Here is a 12,873-nt window from a genome sequence, read left to right on the forward strand (position 1 = left end):
CTCGCTCGCTAAAAATAAAACTAATATTTCGGAATATTCCCAACTCGCGCCATTCTACAGACTACTGTAAATATATTTATTTGAACCTTACCTTAATGTTTAAAAGAAAACTTGACTATTCACTGTCCCATTGTGTCCCATGTTCTAGCTAAACTTTCGTTTCGTTTCAACGTCAGGTGATGAAAGTTTATTTTAAACAAATTATTCCGCACTAAATGAAAGTTTACCTATTTTAAACAAATTATTCCGCACTAAGGCATCTCTGGGTATTCTTCTTAAAACTTAAAACATAACCTATACCTCCTTATATAGGACCTAATTAAAGGTGATTACCTAAGAAAAACTGAACCCATATCTCTACGTCTTGAACGAAAATTCTTTCACGATTTTCTTACCGAAACGTGCATACCTCTTTGAAAACGTCTGAATAAAACTGGATAAATGCAAAGATTATGTCTACAACAAATAACAAAAACAGAGGTCAGCCTTGCATTCCAGCAAATCTCAAATAAGCTTACTTAAATATGAAAAATAGCAATGGATTCGTCAAAAAATCTGAGGGCCATTGCCACAGGTCACTCCGAAATAGCCGGATTGCTTCACCTTCATACACGACTTATTCTGTGCCTCATATTACACACAGTTAGTAGTAATAACTATTGCGAAACGACACTGTGTCGGTGTGTGTTCGTAGCTGGAAAAGCGCTGTGTTAGCGGATTGGAATGGTGCCGATGTGCGAGAGTGAGTCGCGAAGTATTTATAGTGGAGTGACCAATGATGGGGAGTGGGACAAGGGAGTAGGGACTAGCGAACCGTTTTTAGTTGCCTAGACTACTCATTGTGTCTCGATCAGAGCACCTAAAGCTGCTATCACACTTGGACTTGGGCTTTTTGGATTTATCCTAAGTTTTAAGACGCCAAAGATCTATTGAGTATCGTATGCTGTGCTGTGCAAGTATTATTTCACTTGATAGAAAGTCGCACCGTAGGTCATCAAAAGATAGGGAGGTATGACAAAAATCGCTTTCTCTTTCAACTTACGACATTTTTTGAAAGGACAATAAAGTTTGAAATACAGATTTTGCTATGAATAATCATAGTTAATAATAGCTAAGTATTAATAAATATTATTCGACTGCAAGACGTGTGAAAATTTTAAAAATATAAAAGTGGATAGATAATATTCATCATGTTTTACAATCCATTAGTTCAAGGAAACGTTAAAGATCTACAAAGACTATGGTTGAACATAATTCTGCGAATACAATAAATAAGAGATAAGATTTGTTTCCCATGGGGAATTTTTAAGGTCAACTTCCCTTCGACTACCTGCAAGGGCATTAAGTAAGTAACAAGTATTAGGTAATAGAAAAGTATTAACGCGAAGCACAGCATACTTGAAAACATTCTAAATTGCCTCCTTTGAGGAAATATTTAAGAGACTTGAAAATTCTCTCAAACTGTTAGGTAGCATCGGCATACTATGAAAATACACACTCGTCGAAAATAAAACCACTATTAGAGGAATAACCTTTATATTCATTTGTTTCATAGTTTCACTCTTAACTATGCGCTAAAGGCTATGTTACACGGTGTGCATTCTACATCCCTCTTTGTTCAACAAACACCAGGTTTCAAGTGAAAAACAACAGTGAAATGTCAAAAATACATGGCAGTTTCTTAATATTACTAAAATTCACAAAATTCTTACGTAAAATTGCGAGGACATTGTTTACAACAATTCATGACAAGATTTTTACCCTATTTAATTGTCGAACTGAATTAAATATTTAATTGTTAATATTAAATGTCATTATAAGTGCTGGCAACATTTCAACTTGCCTTTATCAATTTATGTTTTGAATCAGAAGATAGAATATTCTCTTCCAGACAAGCTGCCAACAAAATTATTGAGAATAAAATAATACACAATAAATTGTACCTCTTTACTGTAAATTAGGCAAGAAGAAATAGCGCCTCTCAGTCAATACTAACGCTTAATACTAACTAGGACGCTACCAATGTTGTTCTAACTTGGCAGACTTTACGCTAATCACAATAAAATGTAAGACAGGCTGCTCGAAATCATTCTCACGGGATATAGGACCACATCGATGTCGCCGGTACAACGTTCAATAACTTGTTTTAAACAAGAATACGACGCGCTTATTTACAAAAGCCATAGTTTATTAATGTTCATACGAACAACAAACATTAGTCTTCAAACTTTGGATAACTTCGGTATATCTCCAATAACTGTTAGTCAATGGTTTACAATATAATTGTACGCGAGAGGTTCCAACATTACGGCTCTCGATAACTGTCCCATGTAGAATTTGACAAATATCTTTATTATTTCAAAACTTCAACATCATTTAAAAAACTTACCACGTATTAATATCATCTAAAACCCTTGAAATCCTTTTCATCACTATAAAGAGGTATTTTTGATACACGATTTTGTGAGAAGCTTTCTAAGAGAATTTTTCATGAATATAGATTACTACTAAGTACCGTCTCGCGATTTCTTTGCTTTGTAATTGGGGAGCGTGATCGCGCTTCACGTTATACGAAAAATATTCTCAATAAATTGTACTATTTACAAAACTTGCATAATCCGAATCTTTACAAAGACATTGGTAACAATATTAATAATTGTAAATTGTAAAATTCCGACGCATAAACTAAACCGTTATAAGCAATAACAAAAATAATATAATATTTTGTGATGATCACTCGTTGTCAACGTAAAATTGAACATTTATAAAAAAACTGATTATTTTATGTAAAAAGAAAACTGCAAGCATAATATTCTCTCTGTTAGAGTTAAAATAATAAACACTATATTAGTTTATCATCGACAAGTTCGATCGTATTCGTCTTAATAGAAAATAATTATGATAAAAAATCGAAAACACTAACGTTCACTAACAGTAACTGTATAAAATCATTCAACACAAGATAATTATTAATCTGCCAAGTAATAATAATTAAAGCAAATCTTAAGCAAACGACAAAAAATCTCATACACTTTTTTAAAAACACCATTACTAACCTTATAATCTATAACCATTTACGTTTCTCGTACACAAAATATGTCATTTTATTCTTAACTTACATCTAGTGTAGACATTCACCGAAAATAATAAAGTCACACTTTTTAGTGAGAACTTGACATTAGCCGACTTCAAGTGCGCTTACGCATACTATACACGTTTTGTTAGCTCATCACAGATCATCTATAGACTTAGCGAAATTGCATGAACTTTGTAGTTTTAGAACTAAATAAATAACGAAATAGGATCACACAACGGCTATACACACACACATTAAATGTATATGTGTATGGCTGATGTATGTGTGTCCATGCAATTCCTCTAATGAGGCACACATCACGCTAACAAAAATACAGCCTTACCCTCTGCGCCTCTCTGCTCACTTCCTCAACACTACAAATATCATAAATTACTCTAAAACTACCTTACAACAATGCGATAGAACTCTCTATCGAAAGCTAATTCCCATTTGGCTTCTTTCAAGTTGAACCATAATTATGTCTTGTTTTATCATCTACACTACGCTTTATTATAAAAAATGCCTTAATTTGGTATAGCTGTTACTAAAATTCGTTTGTTTACACAAATAGAATCACTAACTCATTTCATTCGGTTGAGCAATGACAATGTTTGTATGTGCCGTTCATATTTTTTTTATAAATACTAATATCTTACATTATTATAACTTCATTTAGGATTTGTGAAAAATATTTTACTGAGATCCCTTATATATGTTCTTTAGTTTGTTCCATCTCAATACTGTTACATATCTATTATATTTTAACTTATTTACTGCGACTACTTATATTTTAGTATAAATAGATACAAGACATTAATTATAAGTTCACCTTTATTATAACGCGAGCGATGCACATCCACAACCGGTGCAAACTTACATTTTTGTTTCAAAAACCAACAAATTTCTTACCAAAACCAAATGAAATAAAACATTTAAATGCCGGAAGACAAAACAATTTGGAAGACATAGGCCGAAAAAGTAATTTTGTGATCACAATTTTAAAAATAATGACTAATAAAATAAATGCTATTCATATGGCATCTTGCTCTGTAGAATGACTAAATGGCATACTACTTATGTTCTGGGGACAACATAAACCGTTCAATGTCTTCATCAGTCCCGAGAATAACCGTGGCACTTCATAGGGTTGTTCACAGATAAAAAAACGGGTAGACGTTGAGACACAAGTAGTATGTCAGTGGTTCACTCGGCACATCACATCACTAGAACAATCCCGTGCACTGCACCGCACTGCTGGGTCCTGTGCCCGCACTGTGTGGTCGCTCGAAGGCCTCAAAAGAAGCCAATCAACTCCTACTCGATGGTGCTCCGAGGACCGTCGATCGGCATCGTGTGCAGGACCTCGTCCAGAAGCTGGAGCGCTCTGCGGAAGATTAATGTGGAATATAAAGGAAGTTTAAAGACATCACCTGCCACTTTCTCCCAACATGTTGAGATCGCCTTCCAGTCTTACTGGATTGCAGCTAAAAACTAGTGTTTTATATGGAGCACCTGCCTATCTGACCTCGACAATCCATACTTTTACATAGCGTCTCACTAGGACCCACCAATTTATCGTGTCTTCCGAAATGCGGTAGAAAGTATAAAGCAATACATCGCAATTTCTGCTGTTTAGCCAATAGTTTGTGAGTCATCGTCGACTTTTTGTCTGCCATGCTGTATAACGTCACAAATAACATAAACTAACTTTACTTTGGCCCAGAATAAAATCTCGATACAGAACAAAAAAAAAAAACAACTTACCTATGCAAATGCACCTCAACCCAGCAGGGCGTCTCCTTAATCGAGGTCCTGGGGTAGTCGGGCCCCCAGCCCTTCACGAAGCTGAGCCGCACGATGCACAGGCGCCGCAGGTCGTCCACCCCGATGCCGGCGGCTGCTGACAGACCTGCCAGCGTGACACACTTCAAACACACATGGACTGGGCACAGTGATGATAGGGGGCGGCCATTTTGCCTTGATTTTTTGTAAAATCCAGGTATGATAAAGGTTATGATAATGTAGTTTGTCTATATATGTTTTTATTGGGTGGAAACTGGATGTTGGTTGCTCTTATTTTTCAATGAAATTATAGTTGGAAGGCGGTTCGAAAATTCTGCAAGTTATGTAACTGTCGAAACGTGAAGTGTAGGATTTGATCATACCGAATTGAGGCTGAAGGTGACATTTGTTCATGACAAAGACGTTAAACTAGTTTTCCAGGCAAATAATAATCAAGCTTAAACTAAAACAATTCTATTTATGGAAATATATAAAAAGACACAAAAATTTAATCAAATCACACATCTTTTGAAATTGAAATGAATAAATAATAATTGATTGGCTTTCATAATTCTGTCATAAAAAAACGGTTGAAAGAAAATATAGCTTCAACTACACCAATTCTAATTTGTATTTTATTCGAACCTAACTACAGTAGGCTACTACGTAAGTTTCTATTAAAGTTATGAATCACAGTGGGCTAGAAGAGTTAAATGGATAAAATAAAATATAGCTTAATGTCTATTTATGTATATTCAAACCCACAGACTAATTATAGCTATCTATGAACATTCTGAGCTACGGTAGGGTAGAATATGTACAATCAATCCAAAAAATTAAACAGGTATAGCGTCAACTAACACCTAGTTCTAATCTAGTAATAATGTCTATTCTCATTCAAACCTACACATCAACTACTACTATCTATTAACATTCTGCACTACAGTAGGCAATACGTACACTTGTTCATGGTGGGATGTTGTGGCTGTATGTGACCGGCGACGGCGGCGGCTTGAGCTGCGGCCGCGGCCTGAGCTGTGGCAGCTTGTGTCTGCATCTGACGGTGGCATTGACGGAGGTCGAATACCTGGTCAAAAAATGAGGATTAGATACATTACATGAATACATAAAAAGAGTTTCAGGCCCGGTTTCACTGGCTACCAATAAAGTGTCAATTAATATTATCTGCCGGATAAAAGCTGCTTATAATGTCTGCAAGATATTGCTATCCGAGACCAAAACCAAAAGTTTTAGTTAATCAGACAAGATATTGATAGGCTAACAGAAGTTTAGCTATCAGAATATTTTGTAAGGGAAAAATAAAAATTAGGATCGGAGAAGAATTAGGATGAGGATAAACAGTAGGATCGTTCGAAAGAGTTACTACAAGACGACGATTATTGTAAAAAATATAATAATGTAAAACTAACCAAAAGCGCGGACCATCAAGTCTGCAGTACAGCTCATTAAATAATAAAAAAAACATACCTTAATACAAGCAGAAGGATAAATCTTATGCACAGCATCGCCGGGCGCCCGACCCGCCTCACGGTCCAAGTAGTAGGACTGCACGAAGACGGAGTGGTCGGACAGGCAGCGCAGCCACACGTCGCCTTCACCACGCAGGTCCAGTTGCACTCCCTTACCTATGTGCAACCTGGAATGGATGGCATCGGTGTTATGTTGTACCATAATTGGTATATAACGCTCATCTCACGCTATCGTGGCTCAATATAAATTACTGAAATATGATACCTAAAATATTGCACACAGTTTTGCGCAGTTTTTGCGCAAAATTACATGTGATTGAGGTTTGCGCTTAAGTCTTGCGCAAACCCAGTGCGCAAACCTTTTTTGCTACTTAACTAAATTCTGTTGAATCTTCCAGAAATTCCTACAAGTTTGACAAAAGATTATTTAGCCAGTGTATTTTGACAGTTATAATTATAGTTACCTTGCTCGCTCACTCTGCTCTGTCCGGTGCACGTTACTGAGAGCGCCCAAGCAGAATCTGTTGCCGCCTGAAGGATCTACGTAGCCATCAACCTAGAAATATATATTATTTTTATTACAAAATCTTTGTAAACTTCTTCATGTCTAGGAGATTTTTAGGCTGGAGTATGGCAGTTTGTGGATGTTTTGATAGAACATATAGCTTAGAATCTTATATTTGATTCGAACATATTTTAAAAAATTATTCGCCACAACACAAAAATAATGTAATATATAGTGTAGAAATAAAAATAATGTATAGGTAATATGCAAAATTCTCATATTAGAAAGAATGAATCTGTACTTGACCAATAATGATAAAAAATTGAAATGCAAAATGTATGTAAAATCAAAAGTCGATATTAAAATGTGAAAAAAAAAATAATTTACAAAATAATAATAACATGAAACAACGACGATATCATACTCACGGTAACGTTGGGTCGGCTGGAGGGTACTTTGAAGGTCTCTCCAACTTGGGTGTCCAGCTCGAAGTAAGCCACGGAACACCAGTATTCCGGCGCCGGCTGGCTTGACAACAACCCGCCGGGGTTGCCATTGTCTGCAACGGGTTGCCCTACTGTTTAGGCTTTAGTATTTTATTCTTGTTTTGTTTGATATACATAGATTATAGCGGGAAAGTCATGTTTGATATGGAAGGAAGACTGATTAAAATAGAACAACAACTTAATTGTTATTATGAAAATTGAGTGTACCGTTCTAAAGAAACTTTAATGGTAGATCTTTATCTATAATCCAACATAAAGGCGGTGAATCTTCTTTATCTCAGTCCTTGTTATGTATTATTATTTAAATAAAACTACTTTTACGGATTTTATCGAGATTATTATCAATATTATTTAATCCAGTTGTTGCTTTATTTAAATAACTAGTATTCGCGTAAGTGTGAAAAATCAATATGTAATTTATTTCTTAGAGTCTCAGCAGCTAAATACAGATATAAACCCTAGTCTTAACCCGTTAGTTTTCAGCCATTTCCAATATTCTATCTACCTGATTTGCGTTCTAAATTCCTATCTCAAGTAAGCAAAACCACAGACAGTATATTGGGATAGGCTACTAGTTCAAAAATACGAGCAATATACTTACAATAGTGATGATGTGGTGGAGCGTCGAGAGGGACGGGCGGCGCGGCGGGCGGAGGCGCCAGGCTTTGCGTGTATGTCAGCGTGTTGTTACCCGTCCAGGTGCCTGTAGAAGAACATTTTGTTAATAATTCAGGTGTTTTAGATATGTAGCTCAGATTCCCAACTGTGTAGTAAAGAATATTTCCCAAATGACTAAGAACTCAATGGCTTGTTTTAACGGGGGTTTAAAAGGAGAAAACCTACATTGGGAAAAATGGTAGGTAAATAAGTATAATACGAACACATTTGTATTAAACCAGGTGTTTTCCCGCGGTTTCACCACGTCCCGTGGAAACTACTTCCCGCACTCGGATAAAATATAGCCTGTGTCACCCGAGGATAGTGTAGGTTCCCAATAGTGAAACAATTTTTCAAATCGGTTGTGAAGTTTCAAAGCTTACATAACAAACAAAAAAATATCCTGATTATAATGTTACAGGAGCACAGGGTACCAGGGCCGGATCTAGGGCGGCTAGTCGGGGCCCGCGCCGTACCTTACAGCGAAAAGGTACCATGTTGCTGCTGTTGCCGGAGCCCGGGGACACTGTGCCCGCTGTGGCTGTCTGTATACTAGTATATAAGTTACCTTGTTGCTGCTGATGCTGGGTGCGGTGCGGCAGAGGACTGGGCTGCGGCGCGGGGCTGCCGTCGGTGGTGAAGCCGTTCTGCTGCGAGCCCTCGCCGGAGCCCGGGGACACTGTGCCCGCTGCGTGGCTGTCTGATTGGTAAAGAAACGTAGTTTGTTAATTTTAAACAATAAAAACGACTGTAATAAACCATATACCTAAAACCGTTTCCGTAAATATGAAAAACACTACGTTGAAAACCGCATCAAAATCGGGTCAACCGAACGTCAGATAATTGGGGTCAAACATAAATACATACAAACTGAAAAATTACACCTGGTTTATGTCTTTAACATGTAACTAGCATCTAAGTGGATACCTAAAATAAACGGTTAATAGGTGTGGTATTAGTCGTCATATTAATGTCTCTAGTGGCTCATAGATCATTGTTAATTTAAGTCCTAGCTTTTAATTAGTGCAACTAGAATGTTTGAAATGTAAATTATTGCCCGTACTTTTAAAAGAGTCATATCACGCAAGTTTGAAGTTTTTTTTATATTGTTATTGTTTACTTACTAGACAAAGGCTGCGCGAGCTGAGGAGAATCATTAGAAGTTTGTTCTGAAGTGAAGAAGGTAGTGGTCGAACCATCTATGAGAGGAGTTGTGGCACCCGGAGACATAGTGACTGGCATTGCAGCTAAAACATATACACCAGTATTAAATAGCAATAAACATTGATCCTAAAATACCTTCTTTTACATAGAACCTCTAAACAAATAACTACCAATCAAATGAGCAAAATAATGTGAATAAAAATTAAAAATACAGTGCAAATCAAAAACAATAAAGCTTACAATGATTCATTCGTTTAGGCAGCCACATAGCGCGAGCGTCCATCGTATCGGGCGGTTCCAATTTGGGAGCCACCGCTCTCTGCTGCGCCAGCGCCATCTGTTGGGGACTCGGCAGCGACATCGGCCTGTTCATTGAAGGCATTTGTGGCGTAGCTGGGGACATGGAAGGCGCCGCAGCCAGGCGAGGCGACGACATCTGTCCTTGCCCCATCCCTCCTCCCAAGGGCGACTGGGCCCCCACCATCTGCGGCCCCGGCATGGGCCCCGGGTGCGGGCCGCACATCTGCGGCGGATGCGGCGCTGGGGCCCGCAGCGGAGTGCGCGGCGCGTGCGTCGGTGAAAACATGTTCGGAACGCCTTCAGGCGCTAGTAACCACAACGCAAAATAAATTTACCATGCAGCGAAAATAAATCTACCACAATTACTAAACAGATAATAACTCTTTGAATGGCATTGGCTAGATAAGGATGTCAATTTTTAACTCAAAAAGTTATGTCCCTGTCTAGCCGTACCAAAAAATGCATTTTCTCGTGACTGTACAACACAAAAACAACTTTTATCAACATGACTTACTTTGTCCCTGGTTAATAATAATATTTGTCGTCTGGAACTGCTGATGATGGTGCGGCATCGGCGTGTGGTGATGTCGAGGACTGGTCGCATGGTGCTGTATGGTGACCATCTCTCCTGTGTCCATATCCATACCGTTTCCACTCAAACCGGCTGTGTATTCATCCTTCACTAACCTACTAGGCCCCGACTGCAGGGTGAGACCTGATAAATCTGGAAATGTTTTCTTCATTGGAACAGATAAACACAAGTACACTGTAATACAGTAATAAAACTCCAAAAAGAATTATATTGATGATGCTGGCCGGAAGTCTTGATGCAACTGAAGTGAAAGTTGTAATAAAACTAGGATTTAAAAATTAATAATAACAACAACTTTTACTATGGTAGGGGTATGTCTAGACAGGCTATTGTCTAGCCTAGTCAAACCGCTTACACACAATAGACCAAACTAAAAGAAGCTGTTATGACTGATACTGACCAATTCCTGGGGAGACAACCCTTTCATAATGGTAAGGATTCACACAGACTGAGTCACATTTGAGGTCGAAAGCAAACTGACAGAATTTGACGTGTTTCAATTCATTTTTGTGCAAGTCTGGCCATCGCCATATGCGCGCGTAGATCACGTGGGGGAAACCTTTTCGGCCTGCCACCTGCAAAGAATAATTTTCAGTTATACTGGGCCACTTAAGAACAGTCCTGGATTAACCAAATAGTACCTTAGGGTAGCAATTAAATAGGCCCCCCAAACAGGCTATCAGAGTACCTGTACAACTGAATTAGGTAATTATTTTCAGTTAGCCTTTTCTGCAAGAGACTGCAAAATTGGACTAGTTTAAGTTGTTTTTAAGGAAATAAAAGTTGTTTTTAAGAATTCAATAGAATTCTCACAAACATAATAAATTGTTTATGTTTGTGACAATGTAACAATTTATTATGTTTGTGAGAATTCTATAATAAATCTATGAATTCTATTCAATAGAATTCTCTTAAATTCTATTGAATTCTCACAAACAATCTCACAAACAAAAGAAATACAATTTATTATAAATTGTATTTCTTTATTTACAATTTATTATAAATTGTATTTCTTTCCTCTTTATAAATCAGCATGTTTAGAAAAAATTGGTGTATTTTGTTCAGTGTGTCAAATCGAGGATGCAAAATAAAAACATTATTTACATATTTCAGTTTTAAATCAAACCTGGAAATGTAACATTAGCTTATTCTTAATTTTGCCACCAAAATCTTAATGCAGACATATTAAAACCCATCTAATTAAAATTAATTCCAGAAGAATCTACATATTATCATAAAGATTTCTAAGAATAGATACATTGTAAAGCAATTCTATACAATATCATTGGAGATATCAATTGCTGATTATAGTTTTGCTTCAAAATTTTGAAAACATTTCTGATACATGGTACTGAGTCATAACAAAATGTTCATTTAAGTAGATAATTTTATAGAAGCCCTAAACTATCTTAATATCTGATAGATCAGATTACACAACATACACAGGAAGAGATATGAGTAATCATTTCTGTGTAATGTTTTATTTTTCATTGCCAAAAGTGCATAGCAAGTGCAGCTTTTATACCTAATTGATAGATTTCATAACAAATAATAATAATACAATTTATTTTTATTAGCTATATCTGTAATTACCTGTAATCTGCCATCTAGAGTCCTCTGTATAGTCACACATTTACTAGGGTGAGCTCCATTAGTTGTGATAGCCGTTATCAAAGAGTCCAGCTCATCCCGCTTCTCCTTCAATTTCTTCACCAGAGACTCAATGGCACGCTTGGAGAAGCCCTCGCTCTCTCCACCCTGTCTGTGGCACATCAGCGAGTGCACGATGCTCAGGCAAGCATCCGCCGAAGTCGGTGCCGTGGTATTCATGGCTAAGAACCAATTATTACAAATTATAGGTTACAAATACAACTTTTCAGATTTTATGCAGATATAACACCGTTGTTTGTGAGAAACGGACAGTCCTTCACACATGGGGCTCGAAAGGATGAGTATAATCCGCAAAGTAAGTGAAATAACTAGACAAAGTAATGAGCACCTAATTAATTTCAAATAGGAATACCGTACAATAGCTACATAGCTGCGAACGTAAATATTCTGTTCAATATCTACTAAACTTTTAATTTCATTAAGTAACATGCGGATATGAACGTAATTTATATTAGAAACTCATAAAAATTAGTCATAATAAAACCGAAAATAAAAGGAATTATTCACAAAACGAAATGATCTATTCTATGATATCTAGGAGATGGGAAATTACCTGATTGATGCACCAGATTTGCTTTAAATATTTACAAATTAAAGCATTTAATCACTTTGCTGTTATTCAATAAAGTAATGAGTAAATTAGCGAAATTAATTTCTTTTATTGTGAGATGATACCAAAACAGAAAGCGACATTTTGGCGGTCCATAGACATAGAGCGATAAATATTTAATGTTGCTAGCTAATGGCAGCAGCCCAATTCAGCCTTCTTCAATAACATAAAATCATTATTTTTGATCAGGCTCAAGCCTGACTGAAAAGAAGTATGTACAATTATAATTCTTATTTTTAAGCAGGAGCAACTATTTCCACATGCTAAAGAATGTTTCAGTATGAAGAATCCAGTATGTATTGTTCATAATGGATGTCTTGAAAATAACGAGGTTCTCTACTACATTGCTCCTTTACTCTCTTTCTTTACCAAGAAATTGTGATGCACCAATTTGTTGCCTTTTACCCACTATTCAAGTATATAAAATCGGTTATTGTATGTAACACTTGCCAACATCGGTGAAATTGTAAAATGTATTAACACTATCAAAGCAAAGAACAAGGAGTAAAATATGTCAACA

General features: G+C 36.7%; 2 protein-coding genes across 5 annotated transcripts in view; both read right to left on the reverse strand.

The window, feature by feature from the left end:
- LOC110380730 (uncharacterized) overlaps window positions 1-12,873 on the reverse strand; it is a 222,030-nt gene that overhangs the window by 180,914 nt on the left and 28,243 nt on the right. The gene's annotated exons all lie outside the window — the stretch shown is intronic.
- Med (Medea) lies at window positions 1,520-12,481 on the reverse strand. Of its 4 annotated transcripts, none has more exons than XM_049837766.2 (14): window positions 12,297-12,481; window positions 11,666-11,904; window positions 10,473-10,647; window positions 9,995-10,204; window positions 9,421-9,786; window positions 9,141-9,263; window positions 8,585-8,716; window positions 7,961-8,062; window positions 7,282-7,412; window positions 6,813-6,904; window positions 6,347-6,515; window positions 5,819-5,945; window positions 4,841-4,985; window positions 1,520-4,460 (listed from the first exon to the last, which is right to left on the reverse strand). In XM_049837766.2, the coding sequence occupies exons 2-14, from the start codon at window positions 11,900-11,902 to the stop codon at window positions 4,391-4,393; spliced, it is 2,079 nt and encodes a 692-aa protein (XP_049693723.2). In that variant the 5' UTR covers window positions 11,903-11,904; window positions 12,297-12,481; the 3' UTR covers window positions 1,520-4,390. The 4 variants fall into 4 exon arrangements, with proteins under 4 accessions (XP_049693723.2, XP_049693722.2, XP_049693721.2 ...); XM_049837765.2 differs by having other exon boundaries at window positions 4,841-4,973; window positions 7,282-7,430; XM_049837764.2 differs by having other exon boundaries at window positions 7,282-7,430.

Source organism: Helicoverpa armigera, chromosome 23 (assembly GCF_030705265.1).
Source record: "Helicoverpa armigera isolate CAAS_96S chromosome 23, ASM3070526v1, whole genome shotgun sequence".
In the NCBI taxonomy this organism is placed as follows: domain Eukaryota; kingdom Metazoa; phylum Arthropoda; class Insecta; order Lepidoptera; family Noctuidae; genus Helicoverpa; species Helicoverpa armigera.